Source organism: Crotalus tigris, unplaced genomic scaffold (assembly GCF_016545835.1).
Source record: "Crotalus tigris isolate CLP2741 ecotype Arizona unplaced genomic scaffold, ASM1654583v1 scf7180000017641.3106099, whole genome shotgun sequence".
Classification (NCBI taxonomy): Eukaryota; Metazoa; Chordata; class Lepidosauria; order Squamata; family Viperidae; genus Crotalus; species Crotalus tigris.
This window is the reverse complement of record NW_024096535.1, coordinates 1665857-1685816: the sequence shown is the minus strand read 5'-3', so window position 1 is coordinate 1685816 and position 19960 is coordinate 1665857. Positions and strand designations below refer to the sequence as shown.

Sequence of the window (19960 nt, the reverse complement as noted above, 5' to 3'; positions counted from 1 at the left end):
AGTAAGTTTTAAGTTTAAACACCATTTTGACTGCTGAGATAAACTTGATTCTTAGTCCAAATATGATCATATTATATAGTCTCCCGAGTGGCTATTATGTACAGTTTATTTAAAGTGCTGTACAGATCTGTTACTATCACCTGTTGAAACTTGTGTTATAGGTCATAGGTATAACCTTTTAAAATGAAAATGTTTCAGCAAGGCCAGTTCATGTTTCAGTTTTGCTGAAACACAATGCTGCCTTATCTCCTGATTGTGAGGACAACTCCGTGGGTTGACATGCTCCTCCTTTTTGCTGATACATAGGAGATAACACCAGACTGTGTTTTGCAATTATGCCAGCTTCAAACTGATTTAGACTATATATGGATAATGTTAACACTGGTGGATATGCTGCTGTGGAAAAAGAGTTTAAACTAACCAAAAACATGAATTTGCACTGCAGTTTTGTCATATAAATTATGTTTTCATATTGTAGTAGGAAAAATACATTGAGGTGAACCTAGTGTTTCCTCTTTCTTGTTACTACTGTAGTTTTTGTGATTTTTGAAGACTACTGTACCGGAAGATTCTGTTAATAAGCTAAAATACTGTCTTATGCAGAGAAAAACTCGCTTAGAAACCTTAAGAATTCTGATTGAGACTTATTGCATTGTTACTATTTTAAATTAGGGCAAATTCTTTGACTTCAGTAACTTAAGATTCTATTATCTATTCAGATCTGCTGTCTGGTCCTTTTTTCTTGAGTGAGATATTTAGGAGTCTCATTTTTCTGATAATTAACTCTGACTTCTAAATGTGCTTTGTGACTTATGGTGAACAATGATACAACACTGAGGTGGGAGTCATTAATTTACAATGTATGCTGTGTGATAAACACTTGCTTGGTCGAGCTCATACAGTCAGTAATGCATACTTTATATTTTTCTGAATAAAGGTAAATTATTATTTTGAGAAATTAAGGATATTTATAACTTTCACTTACCTATGCCCCAATATGTTAAATGAATGATAGCATAAATCACTTCTTGTCACTTACCACAGAATGAGGTGCATAAATTATCATACTCTCCTGTCCTTTATCTTGCAATATTTGCTTATAGAATTTTTAGGTATTTTATTATAAATTTTATATAAGGAAATCCCACTAATGTGCATAGTAGCCATCACTATTAATTTTATCAGTACTTTTAATTTAAAATGATAATAAAAATGATATGTGAAATATCCTTGTTAGTATTCATCTAGTGATTAGATTCTAATCTTTTCAAGGCACCAATATATGCACTGTGCAATGGACTTTCTTTATTAGATTGTAACAACTAATTATAAAAACAGATTGCAGTATTTATCACAGCCCTAAGTTTAAATTAATTATTTTGCCCCAGATCAAATTTGCATTGTACATGAATTACCCAACTGGTTTATACATTATAAAGTTCTTCTATTCTTTAACTTTGATATATCTTTACATGTGATTTATTTGATTGAGTAAATGAAGTGGCAAATGTGATCAGTTATATAGGAGAACGTTGTACCCTACAGAAGTATAAAATGTATATGCATCGTTTAAACAGTATCACATTTAAATTAATCTTTTAAAAAGTCTCTGTGTATTCTCTTATGCTGTTATGTAACCAAGAAAAGATACGGATTTAGTCACAAAGCATTATGAATGAGTAATGACATAATGTACTGCCTCTATTTTATATAATACAGTTAGAAAATATAAAATATATTCCTTAACATGAAGCAGCATGTGCATAAAATGTCTTGCTTGCTATTTGGGAAAGCTGAATTTTTCCTATAGTACAACATCCCAATTCAAAAAAATAATTATGGATGACAATTAAGGTACCAAAGCTAATTTCATAATATGTGGTTGATCTTTGGCAAGAGGTAGAAGAAAATCTAGATCTGAAAAAAAATATGGGAAATTTATTTAGGAGGTGGGTGGGGCTTACTCAAAAGAACCAAGGTGTTTGTGATGTGTGTGTACGTGCACAATTTTCAGCTGAGTGTATAACATGGAAAAAAATTCTTTTTACACATAACACTCAAATAAAACGGAATAAAATATATTCTCAAAGTCTCAAAGTAATTTTCACAAAACATTATATTGATTAAAGTGTCAGAAAACGTTAAAAGTTAACAAAATATTAAAAGCAGCCAATTAAATTTGGACATGGGTATTACAGTTTATGAAGTTAGATGTCACAGCAAGGTAGCACCTGGATTTCTTCCATATATTGCGAATTTTTTAGTTTAAATAAATGGGAAGTCAGCTTTGACACCTGATTGCATATAGGATTAATAAATAATCATTTTTTAAAATGCAAGTAGATATAGATTGGTGCTTTGTTTGAAATGTTCCTTCCCACCCCAAAAATGGCAAAGGTAAGTTGGTCTATACTATAGAAAGAAGGGGGTAGGAAAGGGTACGTTAGATAATGAAGCAACTTTACAGTTTGTTTTCTGGAGAATGGGGGCTTTTTTTAACTGACCATACCTGTCACAGCAGCAGTATTTAGCAGTCAGGCCCATCAATCATACCTATTTTAGAAGAATGTCCATTATGCTCTTTCAGTACTTTAAATATATCTGCACAGTTATCTCATGGCTGCACATATGATCAGATAGCTCATCCAAACAAGTGAGTGGACTAGGAGAAGTAAATAAATGTTAAATAAAGGATTGTGAGATTTGAATTCTAACATCCAGAACACAAAATTATATACTCCTGGAATAAGGATTATCCAAAAAATTGCTGGAACTATTAGACACAGCCTTGAATGAAAGATTGGATTCAAACATTGCAACACATAAATGTGTTATAATTAAAGGAAAAATTATTCTCATTATCCTATCTCTCTCCATATATTTGTAGATAAATAAATATACAGAGAGAAGAGATAGGACAATGAGAATAGTTCTTCCTTTAATTATAACACATTTATATATTCTAAAAATTTGAATCCTGTCTTTCATTCAAAGCTGTGTCTAATAGGTCCAGCAACTTTTTGTCTATAAAAAAAAAAAATAGGTAATCCTCACTCCAGGAGCAGATAATTTTGTCTTCTGGATGTCAGAATGCAAATTTACAACCTGTGCTGATGAGATATAGTTTAAGTTATCCTTCAACAATTGTGGTGCCTTCTAGGTTTCAATCCTCAGGATTATGAGCTATGTTGACTAAGGAACTTTGCATATTGGAGTCATGCACTTGGAAGGTGCCCAGGTTGGAAAAGTCTACTCAAGAATATTTGCCTTATGGAGAACTGTCCTGTCTTGACCTTATTGACTTAGATATGTATTATGATAAGGCAGCTGCCATTTGTTTCTTTGAACCTTTTATATTTAAATTTTTTTTTTTAAAGAGAGAACAAGGTACTGTCCTGTGGCTTCAAGATCTTTAAGTGTTGAAAACAATTCAGTATGGAAAAGACTGAATTAATAAAAAGAAAAGATTTTTCAAAACTAGCTAATATTACAAAATTAAGAGCGCAGGCTGTAAATTTTAACAAAATGTCTTCCTATTTCATGTTTTTTTTCAAATTAAATCTTTCTCTTGGTTAACAGTATCAGTTTACAGATTAGTAAAAGATAGTAATTTCCATAGTGTTATTCTTACAAAATAGTGATATCAAAAGCAATAAAACTAATCAGAATAAAATCAGTAGTGGCAATAAGCATCAGAATGAATAGCAAAATGCAATGTGATGACAAGTTACGATAACAAGTGTTGTGTAGCAGATAAATTATTTCACTAGTCTTTTGACAAGCTATCCACGATGATCTTACCTGCCTCAGATGACTGTTGTGGTACTGAGATGGTTTTTCTGAGTAAAACAAGTTAACGTAATGTATAATGTATGAATATATCATTCAATAATGTTTCAGCCTGAAAAACTTCAGAAATAACTGATAGGTCACATTAAATTATTTTTCACATATCCTAAGTTTTTTTAAATACAGTATTAAAATTGCTGTTTTTATAATGGTAACCCAGAGAACATTTTGTTTAGAAAGAAAGATTAAAAAAATGTAACATTTATGTATATTTTGGAACAACCTTATATTCTATTCCTCTTAAGGAGAATGGTGCATTTTTGCTCCAACTTCATTCAATATGTAGGCCATTCTGTGGTACTCATTTCCTATCAAATGCAGATTGAAAACAAAGTGAATAAATAGCAAAATTCTATGAAATCAGTCTGTATTTCTTAAACATTTCATGTTTAAAATACTTATCTAAACTTATGTAATAACAAGACATCTAGAAAAACACATGTTTCTACCTATAATGAATATTCCTTATACTGGAATGCTGGGTTTTTTATTATTTTTTGTGCCTTCAAATTAGTATCGACTGTGACTTTTTTGCCAAAGTTTTTCAGAAGGGCTTTGCCCTTGCCTCCTTCCTAGGGTTGACAGAGTATGACTTGCTCAAGGTCACCCAGCTGGCTTCATGCCTAAGGTGGAACTAGAACTCAGAGTCTCCTGGTTTTTAGCCTGATGCCTTAGTAGCTGCTATGCTAATCTGGCTGTATTTGCTATTAGGCTGTTTAATAAAAGCTGTTGAATGACATTTGTGTGGCTTTCTTCCTAGCATGGTATATGGTGCCAAAATTTAAAACTTTGAATTCCAAATTCCAAATAATTTATTACAGCAGAGTTTTTCATCTGCAAAATGCATAGAATAACATTCAGATTATAATCCATTCCTCTCCTAAGCATGCTTTCTATTAGTTTTTACTGATATAACTAGGATCAAAATAAATATATTTAATCTGTCAGTAATACTGATCAATACATAGGCATACTGGACATTTTAAAAGTTATCCCACAATAAATAATATAAATTTGTTCCTCTGCAAAGAATCATATTTTTATTACATTGAATCCAGTTAAAAAATAGCTATATTTTAGCAGACATTCACAGATAATTGTCATTTTGGTAATTATTTTTAATTGATGCAGACTTCAGTACAGTTAGAATTTAATAGGACGTTACCCTTTAATAACTTGTCCTATTAATTTCATGTGTTCTCTACTGTAGATATAACTAAAGCTTCAATCCTATACATATATACCTGGACTTACCCTTTTGAATAGATACATAAGTACCACCCATCCATTGCAAATATAATTATATTTATTAAAAGGCAGAAGCCGTCAGTGTAATACAGTAGATGGCCCCTTCTCTTTTTCTTGGACCAACTTCCAGATGGTTTGCAGAGGATATTTCATGTGCTGGGAGAGAATATAAGTGAAGATACTATAGAAATTTATTTGCATAATATTGAGACTAGTCCAGTATTTGGATCCAATTTTACATGCATATCCATTCAGTCTTAATACTTTTTTAAAATTTTTAAAGGCACATAAGACTGCTTTTTTGTTCCTAATATCAGCCACTAAATCAGGAAAAACATGAAACTTGTGAATCAGTCTGGAATCAAAGGGAATATAGTTAGCCAAGCAGAATAAAATTCTTCTATTGCTATATTTATGCCATCTATCCTAATGAATAATCATTGTACTGTCACATAAAAGCCTTGTATCTTTGAGTTAGTTTCCTTAGCAGTTCAGGCTTTTAAATTGATCCTATCCCACAGGCTGGTTTAGATAGGAAAAAAAAAAACAGTTTGCAGTCTTGTAGGCTGTATTTCCAAAAATCTTAGGTTGTTTTCCTGAGATCAAATAATTCCTCTTGTTTTGACAGAGCTTCATCTGTTAGGCCACATGTGCAATCATTGTGTCATGGTAAGCTTTCACATTTTCACAGCTTGCTTTATGTGAGTTGAGAGGTTAGTATTATTACTCAGTGGATAAGATCTAGTTGTCAAGATTCCCAGACCAGGGCATAGCTCTAAGTCACATTACTTTACATGGCTTAACTAGGCTGCTAGCTTAACCTACCAGGGGTGTCAAACTGCTGGCTCGCAGGCCGGATGCATCATACCGAAGCCACGCCCACTCCATTGCCGGCAATGCAAAAAGAGTCGCGATATGTCACGACACATCACATGATTTGGTGAGTTTGACACCTGTGACCTAGACAGAAATCTCCAAAACACCTGACTTTGTTATTGCAAACTAGGATTAAACCGTGCAATCACTAGATTGTCCTCTGTAAGTGTGTACAGGCAGTTCTCTCTTCTGTCTGTGACATTTTAAATCCATTGCTTTTCCATGCTACTGAAGGGAATCTTTGCCCTTCAACAGCATAGAATCTTTTTATGAGAACAGCCTATCTTAATAAACAGCATTTTAAAATAAGTTTCTTCTGTTTTATTATGAGTATCATTATTATTGTTACAAGACACTTTCTTGTTGGGAATATGTGAAGAGTGAGTCTCTGTAGTAAAAGGGGCAACATTCTTGTATTTAAGCTAATTTTAACAGGAAACAAAAATGCTAATGATAGTTTAAGCCTCTAGATTCTGGCTCTAGAAAGCAAATCACAGGTTTAAGCCAATATACTCCTTAATGGTTATTTTATTTACTATTTAAAGGCTATGTAGCTGCTTCAGTTAGTTAAGAAATTAATGTATGGATCAAAATCCTGGTCAATGCTCACAATAAATTTACATGCAGTAGTAATAGTTGTGTGACAGTGAGATGGAAGGGGTACAAATAATACATGTAGACTACAATAAATTACAATACATTAGTTCATTGACACAGCTGTTCAGGATCTGAAGATAACTTGACCCAAATGGAAATTTAATAAGGTAAAGAGTAAAATAATTATTTTTGTGTGTGAGTTTCCTTTTGGAAGACAATTGAATTTTCCTAAATGTTATTGAGACCTCCAGAAACGAATATCATTTGCACAAAGTGCTGGTATTCATGTAAAAAGAAATTACCTTCTAATAGTAGGAAGATACTGGGAGAACTTGAAAGCTTTTGCCTTCCTCCCTTTTTCTGTAAAATAACTTTGTGCCTAATCTGGATGATTCATGATGAAACGTACTGTGTGACTATCACCTATTGTCGTATTGTCTTGAAAATACCTATACTAGTTTATTACTTCTCTTTCTTTCTTTTTCTTTCTTTCTTCATGTTTGCTATAGTCTCGACAAACTCCTGAAGGTGAATTTCTGCCCCTCGATCAACTTGAACTGGATGTAGGTTTTAGCACAGGGGCGGATCAACTTTTTCTTGTGTCACCACTTACAATCTGCCATATGATCGATTCAAAAAGCCCCTTCTATGACCTTTCTCAGCGAAGCATGCAAACTGAACAGTTTGAGATTGTTGTCATCCTAGAGGGCATTGTGGAAACAACTGGTAAGTACAGTGATTTCAGAGATAATGAAACATGCGTTTGTATTTTGTTTCTGCCACACACACCAAAAAAGTAATGTTAATTAATAAAAATCTATGAAAGTCACTTATGGATGCAGTAAATACAGTCAGTAGTAATATTGAACATTTGGAAAATGTTTAAGAGAATCTGTGTCTGAAACATTTAAGAAACAATGGGTGCTGCTGTTGAAACATTGTTTGAATTGTTCTAGGTTGTATTTCTCCCAAATATCTTGAATTGCTGTTGTACCTTATAATCTTTTTGATACTAACATACATTAAGAAATGACAGATACATTTAAGTTGACTCACATTATATGCAGGTGAGATTTGTATGTCTGCCAAAATCCTACAGACATTATGAAACTAGGTGTGTGGAATTTCTTGTTTGAGAGTTCTTTCTTGAACAATAATAACTTACCAATAAAGCTGAGGAGGAAAGCATGCAATTCTATAATATATATCACTAAACTGAAGAAAAACCATTTCATTAAAAAATACCTGGTTGGAAATGAATTCAGCTGATATTTGTAGTGAGATCATTTTTCTGAAATGTTTGCCTTTGTCTTGTCTCCCTTCTCCCCTAGTCCCCAAAGAGGCACACAAAACCTCTGAATTATATGCAAGCTTTAACTAGTATCTTCCCTGTTTCAGCAATGCATAGAACAAAAGAGTGTCCTAGTCAATATTTTAGATGTTCTCAATGTTTATTAAAATGGTCATACATGAGCATTTCTACAACTTGATAAATATTTTGCTCTGCCTTAAGAACACCTATTTATCTTCTAATTCCTGATAATCCCTCTCAGCACTCCTAGGTTCTGCCATACACTTGCCCTATTTTTTCTTGCATTGTTATGTTTATGTTGGCAGAATAAACAGAATATCTTCACTTTGACAGTACCTCTATCTCCCCCCCCCCATGTGTGAGAATATCAGCATTGTGAGAACATTAGAACTGTTTAGTGTGGTTGATTTGTTTTACTTACTCATTTAGAATATTTACGTGGCTGCTCATCTTAAGTGAATAACTTTAGGTAGTTAACAATAGTACAAAAACTAGCATATTAATGCCAAAGCAGAACACCTCCTTATGTGTAAGCTGAGCACTCCTCCCCAATAAAGGTGTAAACATTGAATGTAACATTATTTGGTTCCCCAAGACATTAGCTTCATAGGCATTTGAACAGATCAGTTAGGAATTAATCTTTGTTGTACTTTAGGAACACTACTAATTACAAACAGTTTAGACTCATTAAGGTGCATAACAGTTACTCAGAGGAATAACATTTATCCACTTTTATTTCTACAAATCTAGCACCCTTTATGTGTTGCCTCCATGCAGTGGATTGCTTACCTTTTATTCTCACAATCAGACTTTACTAGCAGTTACAAGTCTATATCCCCCACATTCTTACTCTGAGATTTTCTTGTCACTAACCATTTCCTGAAAAATGGCCCCATTATAGTGACCATCTCAGACAGGTTATTGGCTGTTGCAGGCTTCTAAATCATCCTGGAAAGTTTTATAGTTGGATCCACTGGTGATTACATCAATATGAAAGGACATAATAAACTGAATTCTGTTATAACTCTGTCATCAGTAGAGACTAGAACAGCTATAAATTTGATCACTGTTGAGCATCCTCTGCTTCAGATTGGCCTCATGAAATAATTACGGGAATTGAAGTACGAAGCCATTTAAAATAGCTGAAGTACATATAGAGAAAAAGTGGACTTTAATTCTTTGAGACATAACATAGACCTTATCTGAAAGCTTTCGTGAGTCACATACCAAAGAAGCATTTCTTTCTACGTGTATTGCATTCACATATTTCCCCCAGTGGAGCTGTTGAAAATGAAGATCTGAACCAATTCAGATCTCTCTTCTCCTGAATCAAAACTGAGAACTTCAGTGGCCAGCTGTGATATTTTTAATGAATATTTTGTCAGTAAAATATCTTGCATCCAAGTTAACTTGGATGCCATGACTGAATTATAGTGATGTTTTAGGATTAATATATGATTCTCAAACGAATAGAAATTCTGCTTAGATAGTGCTGTTTACCACTTATCTGTCAGCCCCACCAAGTAAATCTGAGCAAGAACCAATACCACAAGAAGGGCAGGACTATTTTTATTGAGAGTGACTACAGTAACAGAATCTTGTAGGTCTGATTGTTTATTGCCTTCTTCCCTTTTGCTTATTTTAGGCCTAAGGTGTGTTCTTATCATTGCTTTGGTAACAGATATGGCCTATCTTCATCAAGATCATCTTATTCTCTATACTATCCTCTGATTTCTGCCAAACATGGTTCTTAATATCAAGCCAAAGATTACCAGTTATTTCCTTAGTGCTGTCATAAATGCCTCTCTGATATTATTCGATAACAGGTAATACTGCAAGGAGAGTTAGCTGTGATGGGAGACAATATTTGCTATGAAAGAAAAAAGTAAAGCCAAGAAATCACATCTGTCTAATGCTTTGTCAGACAAAACATTAAAGGATCTGCTGGGAACAAGAGCCTTAATCTGTTCTGAGAAAGATCTGTTGGGCTTGTTGGGAATGGTTCAGGATTTGTCCTAGGAATATAGCATATGATTTCAAGAAGCATTCTGTTTGCATGGCAGAGCTCAGAAATCCACTCTAAATTACAGTGTATATTGAAGTTATTTCAGTTCAGTTGTCTAAATAGGCATGTCATGAGACACAGCATATGTGAGACACAAGCAGTCATACATTGACTTGTGTACGTGTAACGTAGCTTTTTCTTGCCTTTTCTAAAGCAAATATGGAAATTGTGGCACACTTAAAATATTGTTGACTTCTAACTCAGAAATTATTGCTTTACTGCTTTTATTTCATTGTTTGTACGTATTCTTTTTTTCTTTGGTTGTGAGCCACTCACAGTTTAAGTTTAAGATGGTTGGACATGTAAATAAGCACCATTTCTGAAGAATATAAAATGGGATAGGAAGATAATTGCTTTTTTAATCAAGTGCAAGCGTTTTTAAATCATGAAATAAGCATGTGCAAGGTGTTTCTGAATGAAACAAAATGTATATTTTGTCTTATACTGAGCCTGAAACAAAATTTAGCTGATTCAATGTCATTTGAGAATTCCAATTATTTTGAGCATTGGATTGGATTTTGGTTTCATAGCTTATGCTTAGTTGCGTCCTCCCCCCCCCCCCGCTTTTTCAAACTGTTTCCACCATAGCCAGCACAGCAGCAGAGACCAATTATGATTATGCTGTTATTAGTTTAATTTGGATGGCGTGGTATGGGAGTGGAATGTATAGAGGAAAGAAGAGGTTAAGACAAAAGAAGGTTATTTGTTACTGCATGCCTACTAGCTTGCCTAGTAGGCTACTGCTGTTTTTAAAAAAATTATTATGGGAAAGTTAATAGCTCGTGTAGGTCGATGAGTGCATTGCATGTGGATTGTGTTTTGCTTAATTTTGCAGACAGATATGCAGATATGTGTATGCTCTACTGTTGATGAAGTTGTGAAAATCTTAGCTCAAAGTGCATTTTAAAAGTGCTTCTGGCTTATAGAGTGGTATTTTAGGATGCCTTTCAAAATGTAAAAAATATGTCTGGTTTGGGTTGCTTTGCTGGTCTTTGAGATGTTGTATACAATCCATGCAAATTCTGACTGCTATTTTAAAGTTGTCTGCAATTAAGAATCCCCCAGGTCCTTCCCCATTTTTCCAGCATTTCAGCAAAGAAATCACAATATCTTTTTCTGTGCTTGTATCTTGTACCTGGGGTAAAAAAGAACTATGCCAAATCAATTGCTTAATTTTGCTAAGTAAGCAGGATGTCAGTGCCTTCAGAAAAAATGGCCAAGGACTATTTTATTAAAAAAAAAATTCAGAACTAAGAAAACCTCTTGTATAAATCTTTATTTAAAATTCAGAATCAGTGAATCCATTATTATGATAAGGGCTAGAAAGATTTATTGAGTATTGGAAAATTAAACATTATAGGTGCAATATGGAATAAATAATCTATTCTTGGTCAAGAACACCCAAATATGACAGTAGACGGGTCTCTGGAATTATTGAGTATGCAATACCTTTCAGAGATTTCAATCTACATTGAGATTTATTCTCTGAGAATGATTTAGAAGAGTACGGGTATCAAACTCGCGATGTCACGTGACGTGTCGCGACATATCGTGACTTTTCCCCCATTGCCGGCAATGGGTTAGGCGCTGTTTTGGCATGATGCATCTGGCTTGCGGGCCGGCAGTTTGGCACCCCTGTGAGGCTCACATACAATTAATTATGTTTGTTAACATCACATTGTTAATTAGCAAGGTGTGCTGACATTTGCCATTCAGTTAGCGCTGACAAAGGTCTTTAGTAAGATGGTGTTCCGAGGCAGGACCATTTTACCTTCCCTTTTCCAGGTGATCAGTTAGACAAGGACATTTTAAACTTAAAAAATTAAAAAAAAAAACATTTTAGACAGCAACACAATACTGATCTGTGACGGTAATAAAAATTACTAACTAGACAGTAACAGCATTCCCTAAAGTATAAGAAAGGGAAATACGCTACTAAAGTTTAATAAAGAACCAAAGTCCATGCACATGAAGGAGAAAAGTAGTATACATGACTAAACTGTCTTACCTTTTTGCATAGCGTCACTATACCTCAAGCAGGAGATGTGCTAACTGAAAGGCATGTTGAAGGCAGCAGCTGTTCTTGTCTAAATTGAAAAGATGTCCCTTTGTTCTCTTTATTAAGAAGTGGAAGAGATTTAGATGACAAATTCTAAATAGGTTCCCCCCCCCAATAAGTAAAAGCAGGGTTACGTTCCTATTGTTTTGTATGAGCCTTTATTTTTAATCTTTTCGAAAATGTTTTAAAAATTAAAAATAATGGGAATTAGCACTCATTGTGTAATGTCATGTATTTATGTGATTCTGGGGGTGCAATAATAAAGGTGCAGTAGCTAATTCCACAGTTGCTGGAACTGTGCAATCATTTTAAATTTTTCTGCAATTGAATATTCAAAATATTTTCAGTTCTGTTCCTGCAGAATATTTTGAGTGGAGTTGCTTTATTCCAAGCTTAAAACAAAACATGTTTTCCATTTTTTTAAAAAAAATCCTATCGTTATTATTTTTATAAATAACTCAAAGCAGCAGACATACACTGTACTCCTTCCTCCTCTTATTTTGTCCACAATAGCAACCCTTTGAAGTGAGTTGGACTGAAAGAGAGCGACTGTCTCAAAGTCACCCAAAGTCATACGTGATTAGAACTTTGATTAGAACTCACCCTCTCCTGGTTTCTAGGCTAGCGCCTTCATCACTACACCAAATTGACTCTTTTTTATATACATTTCTAATGATTAAGTAAGTAAATTGTTATTTATATATCTGGAAAAGAAAAGTGAAACAGCTGTTTGACAAGGTTTAGCCCAGCTCCACATCCATATAAACTTAATGCCTCTGTTTTATTCTCAATGTCTTTTTTGAGTATTCCAATATGGAATTCAATGCATCAGTTATGATTAACTAATATAGTATAACAAAAAGCTGTTTCAAGTGGCCTCATAGTAGAGTTATTTTGAGTAGAACTTATTATGAGTTTCTGTTCTGTTCATAAACTATTGCAGTGCGTTAACTTTGCAAACAATGGATCAATAGGTAATGAATAAAAATGCCTCATCTCTTTCATTTGTGAAGAACTTCCCAAAGTATTTCTTCATACATATTGGCTGTTCTTATAATGGGACTGGTTCTTATTATAGTCTTTATCTGAAGTATTTCCTATAGCTAATATGTCAAAGTCAATAGAACAGATATAGTGTTTAACATTTAACAGGCAACAAAATTTCATTTTTAATGTGTGCTCCTAATAAAAAATGACAATAATTAATTGTCATTAATAAAAAATGACAATAATTAATTGTCATTTACCTTACCTTACCTTACCTCTTATCTTTAAAAAGTCTATCACCATTAAATGGATATCCTCTATCTGGCTACATGTCCTGAGATAGAGTCTTTAGAGCAGGGGTGTCAAACTGCCGGCCTGTGGGCCGGATGCGTCATCTGGAAGTCACGCCCACCCCATGACGTGTCATCTGGAAGCCATGCCCACATGATGTCATGAGTTTGACATGTCTGCTTTAGCGCATGGGAGTCCAATCTTTTGGCTTTCCTGGGCCTCATTAAGTGAAGAAGAATTCTCTTTGGCCTCATATAAACTATATAATATAGTTAATATATATAAATATTGCAAAATACCACATAATAATGTTAAAAGGGGCTGCGTTACTAGCTCTCCAGGGAGACATGCAACCTGCGGGCTATGGATTGGACACACTTGCCATAGAGCAGTGTTTCTCAACCTTGACAATTTTAAGGCATGTGGACTTCAACTCCCAGCATTCCACAGCCAGCATTGCTGGCTGTGGAATTCTGGGAGTTGAAGTCCACATGCCTTAAAATTGTCAAGGTTGAGAAACACTGCCATAGAGCAAATTTTGCACAATAGGCTTCTCACTAAAACGTATGAGCAAGATTCTCGCATCTTTCCTTTCCTCCTTCTAGAGACTGAGGCACTGAATTGCATTTAAAATCAGAAGTCAAGTCTTCTTTTTTAAAAAAATATCACATCCACATCCACACTACATAAACTATAGAAGCTTGTTTATTTCATTCACAGAAAAGGACCAGAAAAGGACTATGGAAGGCTATGGAAGGCTCTCCCAGATATTGTGCTTGTTCCTCATTTTTCTGTATTTTGAAAAGTGGTAAAGGCATGACTCTTTTAGCATGCTTTTAGTTATTGGTTGAGATTTAATTTTACTTATTTTAATTGCATTTTTAAACCTGTATTTCAGTTTTAAATGTTGTAAACCATCTTGAGAGTTTATATAAGTAAAAGCTATAGAACTAATAATAAAAAAACAAAAAAGTGAAATTTATTGTGCCCAGCAAACAAATGAATCAATAATATGCCCTTTTAAAAAATATTTTGCTTAACTTTGTGCATTTTTATAGGATTGATATACTAGCAATGGATACAATTCTTATTCACAAGAAGTATCTAAAAACATTAAAATAGGACATTTGCATTCTGAGTTTGTTTAAGAAAAGCTGTTAATAGATTTCTTTTAATGAAAATATCTTGATTGTCCCACAATGGTTTCGTATAGAGGTTTCAGGTTTATTTTATTTCATTTTGGAGTTTTTTACTACATAGATAGATGTATGTAGGTTATCCATTTAGTGCTGCTATTTTCATAAAAATTCAGTATTATTCTGATGCATAGTGATGACTTTCCTAAATATTTTTTTCAAAATATTACTATCTTAGTTTTAAAATAATGTTAAATGAAAATTAATGTATAAAGCTTTAATCTAGGAATAGTAGAATTCCCAAATAGTTATAACTTGAAATGATCAACGGCTCTCATGTGGCATTGTTAGAGGAGGTCATCTCTTTATTTATGAAATTAATGTCAGTGTAAAATTGCAGCACTATTGTGTAAAAACACTGATGAACTACTGCTTATGAGAATTTAAGGAACCTCAAAAAAGAAATCTACAAGAAACACATTTGTGGAATGTTTCTTAAAGCATTATTATTGTTAAGCAATAACATTTTTTTTTCAAAATAAGTTCAGTTATCCTTCCTGACAAAGAATATGGTATCAAGAATAGGGCGTTTTAATGAGCTAGTCTCAATGAAAAAACAAAACAAAAAAAAACCAATTGGTTTATTGCAGATAATTTTCTCTTGGATAAGCCTTATCTCTTGCATATCACAGGCTTTATGTTTGGTTGGGAAAGAGTCTATATCCAGTTATGGAAAAGTCAAGGAGCAAAAACAGAATTGGCATATTTTCTATACATTATACTAAATAGGAAAAGCTTAAAGACAAATACCTTAACCCTCCCTTATCTCATAAAATGGCAGTTTTTAATATTTCCCTTGCTTTCCAGATTGTTGAAAAACTGATATTGGCTGTAGTAAGCAAAAGCTGACATGATGTGTATTTGGTAGATAATTCCTTGCCTTGAAATGTGTTCAGTTCTATTCAGTGTGCCTACTCTGCCTACTCATGGGCAACCACAGAACAGAGGCCATCTGGAAGTACTGAAAATATACACACTATCCTTATAGGGAATGCCATACTGGTCTCTGCTGCCACAATTTATTTGGCATGTGCTCTTTTGGAGATATCACGCACAATCATTTTGATTAAATACAAGTTGTCTTTCTAAGTGGAATGCTTATTCAGGCAGGAGATGGATGGATATCACATACACCAGTGTTTCCCAAACTTGACAATTTTAAGGCATGTGGACTTCAACTCCCAGAATTCCACAGCCAGCGTTGCTGGCTGTGGAATTCTGGGAGTTGAAGTCCTCATGCCTTAAAATTGTCAAGTTTGGGAAACACTGACATACACTAATATGTCTATAGAGATTCTCAGTCATCCAGGTCATGGTTGTCCCAAAGGTGCTTTTTCACAAAGCAACTGAACTTTTTTTTTTTTTTTTTTGAAGTCCAGTTGCCGTGTGAAAAAGCACCTTTGGGACACATACACTAATGCTATATATACATACGTAATGTTTTCAAGTATAGTAGCAACCTTCCTTCCTTCCTTCCTTCCTTCCTTCCTTCCTTCCTTCCTTCCTTCCTTCCTTCCTTCCTTCCTTCCTTCCCTCCCTCCCTCCCTCCCTCCCTTCCTCCTTCCTTCCTTCCTTCCTTCCTTCTTCACCTGAAAGGGCCGCTAACAATCAGGTCCTTCTATCCCTTTCCAGTGCCCAGCCCAACCCGACCCAGGCATATCAAGGCACCTTGGAGGGATTTATAGATCTTAATTAAAAATAGTGGCCATTAAGGTAAAAATCAAATTAAGCAACACAATCATATAAAACATTAAATCTTATGCTGAATAATGTTGTTCAAGCTAAATCCTTTTCATTGGCTCCTCACCAATCCTCATAAACCTGTCTTCGGTAGGCCCAGGGAGAGGCCTATGGAATCTACCTCTTGTGGCTGCTTGGATACAGTCTCTAGGCTGAGATATCGTGGTTGCTCTTTCTTGGGGTGGCCATCTCTCTTTCTTTTCAAAGAAATCCAGGCTCTTTTCCTCATAACTATATTGTTCTTCTTGCTCCCTCTCTGTTCTTTCTTCCTTCATCTGCTTTAATCTGGCATCCTATTCCCTAGCATTCTGATTTTACTTCCCCTACTGGGAGTTGCATTTCCCAGAAATCTGCTCCAGGGCTCCTTCCCAATTCCAGGGTAAGGCCCAACCAGGAAACACTGCTAATGGAGCAGGCAACTTTCCTTCCTTCCTTCCTTCCTTCCTTCCTTCCTTCCTTCCTTCCTTCCTTCCTTCCTTCCTTCCTTCCTTCCTTCCTTCCTTCCTTCCTTCCTTCTTAAACTGGGTATGTAATTTATTGATTGAGCATTGATTAATTGACAAAATGCTATCAAGTCAGTTTCAGTTTTATCAACAGCATAGGTAGACCTTTTTTTAAAACAACTGATGGGCTGGATGCCAAAATAAAGCCAGGTTATGGCATACCCTTGAAAGGAGACCGAGAAGCCTGTAATTGAGGAGTTTGTTCGGCAAGAACAAAGAATGCTTATTCACAGGAAATGTGCATGTGTAAAAGTTTGTAACAATTCTGGGTGGTAAGAAAGCTGATAAAAGCTCAGCTAAAAGTTAGGAATAGAGATGGCTTGGAGCAAATAGGATGTGTATTAGATAATTCCTGAAGCATTCATTGGCCAAGGCATAGGAATAGGGATGGCTAGAGACCAATAGAATAATTGTTAGATCATTATTGAAATGTTTATATCCCACCTTGTGCTTTAGTGAAAATGTGTAAAGCTGTCTTAATTCTGTGGTTCGAGCTTATTTGGCATTTTGGCCAAGGTCCTTTTTCTTGGAGCGCTTTAATAAAAGAAAATAAAACCTGCCTGTGTCTGGTGTTCTTCATCGGCCTCAGCACCGGCTCAGACCCGAATTGGGGACAACAACAACACAACCTACCCCCAACCTGGCCCTTCTAGTGTGGTTTCCATGACTATTGTAACTAAGTCCATATTCCTTGCTGCTGTTCATTTTTTTCTCCTCTTTCCTTCTACCTTGCATGATATTATGGACTTTTCACAAAGTATCCAGAATATGATAATTTTCATTATATTTCCAAATATGATAAATTGACTGAGCTCATATTTGCTTTGAGTGAGAACTCTGCATGATTTGTCCTGTGTTCCATTTGTTTGCTTTCTTGACTGTCCATAGTATTCTCAGGAGACTTCTCCAACAGTGTACTCCTTCTATTCTTTAAAGACCATCTTTTGATTCCATAGAGAATCTCAGGAAGAATCACTGCCTGCATGATTCTGATCTTTATAGATATTGATACTTCTACATTTTTCAGGCCTTTCATTAAATCTTGCCAAGTGCTAGTCTACAGCTTATTTCTTGATTGCTTGGTCCTTTATTATAGATAGCTGCATCTAAAAGGCTAAATAAATGTATCCTAAAAGATAGATCCATCACTTCAGTATCTTTATTGTCAGTGCTACGTTTGCTTGCTATATCTTTTACCATTAATTTAGTATTCTTTATAGAGGAAAGGAATTAAAATAAAGGCTTATAATAAGTATATGATTTCACCTGGTTATTCTAACAGCAACTTCTATATTTATTTGCTGATTAACTTGTATGATGGTTAAACAGTGTTAACGAAACAAGATGCACAAAGAATAAAATATATTTATGTTTGAACAGAAGTTCACATTTTCAAAATAAGAAAGGATTACTATATTTCTGTTAATAACGAATATTCGGGATTGGGTTTGTCATTGAATAAAACTGAATTTTAAGACTGATCATAAAAACAAACTAATAGTCATGATATTTTTTTCAGGATAAACTAGATATAATGATGCTTTATATTTCTGCCCCTAGTTGTTTTTCTTAATTAGTAGTACATTGATAAGCAATACTTAACCTCTGGGGAGAACAATTCGTAGTTACTCCATGGCCCTTACCCTCACCCTGTAAAATAAAACTAAGAGGTGACAAAATATAACCTGCTATTTAGACCTGCCAAAATAAAGAAGAAATGTATTGTAGTTGCAGAAAGCATTAGCTTAACAGATGGTGCCATATAAAGTGTATTAATGTCATTCTACCCAATGTAGCAAGAAATGTGCAGCCTAAAAGAGTGATTTCCCAAATATCTAAAGTGGGTATTAGAGTTGCTTTAAGTGTTTTAATTTAATACCTAATTAGTAAAAGATGCTTAAGAAGAACTACAAAGGGCTTGTTGTACCTTGCCATGCTGTGATTAGGAAAGGTTAATGGAAATAATGCAAGGAGAATCTAAATGCACAAAGTTGACTGTTAAATATAGAAGAACGGATAATCCTGAATTTTCCACTTTTTATTGAAAAAAAGCAATCCACAATAATATGAACCAAAGCAATGGTGATTCAAAATGAAGTTTATTTATTAAAATACCCTAAAATAGTTACCACTGGGCCCCCAGCCAACTGACTGAAAGAATAGATTAAAAAAAGATTGCAGATAGTTTTTGCTTAGCAAACACAATTGGGATCAGCAGCTCCATTGTTAAGTGATGTGGTCATTAAGCGAAGTATCACGTGACCATGACAGTCTTATGATGTCATTAAGGAACTAACTGTGGTCATTTAACAAGATATCATGTGACCATGACTTGTGTTTTTACTGCTAGCTTTTCCATTAACTCTGTTTGTTAGAAGTTGATTGGGAAGCTCCTAAATGTTTGGGGAGCTTCTAAATGCAAGGACTGGTCATAAAGGTTTTTGTTTTTTTGTACCATTATAGCTTCACACAATTGTTAAGCATGGCAGTTGCTAAGCAAATCTACCTATATATAGGAAATAGAAACAGATATAAATAATTAATTACATTTGTAATTAATTGGCAACCAGATGATCACCAAAATCCTAACCCTGAGGCTGGTGCCATAGTCTGGCCATCATCCCATCTTCCCTTGTACACTACTCTTTACCCCCCTCCCTCCCCTCCCCTCCATCTTCAGGGTCTCTTTAGACCAGGGATGTAATGGCAAAACCACACGCACCCCATTGCTGGTAATGGGAAAAAAGTCGTGATATGTCGCGACACATCATGTGACATTGCGAGTTTGACACCCCTGCTTTAGACTGATTTACAGTATTAAAGGGCACCCTGAATCCCAACAACCGTCTTAATTCTATGCAATTTTCTACAGATACATAAAACCTGACTGAAACATAAAAATGAAAGTTTTAACTAATAAAACTTACTTTTAAATATATTTATCTTTTAAATTCCACATACCTAGATGAGCTAGACAGTGATTTTGAATAGAAGGGGCTGGTTTTATAAGTAAGACTTCAGTTCTTATTTGAAATCCTGGAGCATGTCAGATTATTCTGTGGAAAAATTGGTATTGATTTTTGACTGTTTAGGTTTTTGTTGCTGTTTTTAAAAATGGAAAAGTTCAAAGTAGGAATGTTAATCTTGTAGATGTAGCAGAAGAAGAGGCAGAGCCTGGGGGCGGAGTCAAGAGAGGAATCAGGCTGGAATCATTACGTTCCCATAAGCCAGTGATGG

At 34.6% G+C, this 19960-nt stretch overlaps 1 protein-coding gene across 2 annotated transcripts in view; it reads left to right on the top strand.

The window, feature by feature from the left end:
• KCNJ3 (potassium inwardly rectifying channel subfamily J member 3) overlaps positions 1 to 19960 on the top strand; it is a 140092-nt gene that overhangs the window by 3689 nt on the left and 116443 nt on the right. For both annotated transcript variants that reach the window (XM_039335412.1, XM_039335411.1), the window contains one exon: positions 7080 to 7296. In XM_039335412.1, coding sequence (XP_039191346.1) covers positions 7080 to 7296 — 217 coding nt within the window. The remainder of the gene's footprint in view (positions 1 to 7079; positions 7297 to 19960) is intronic.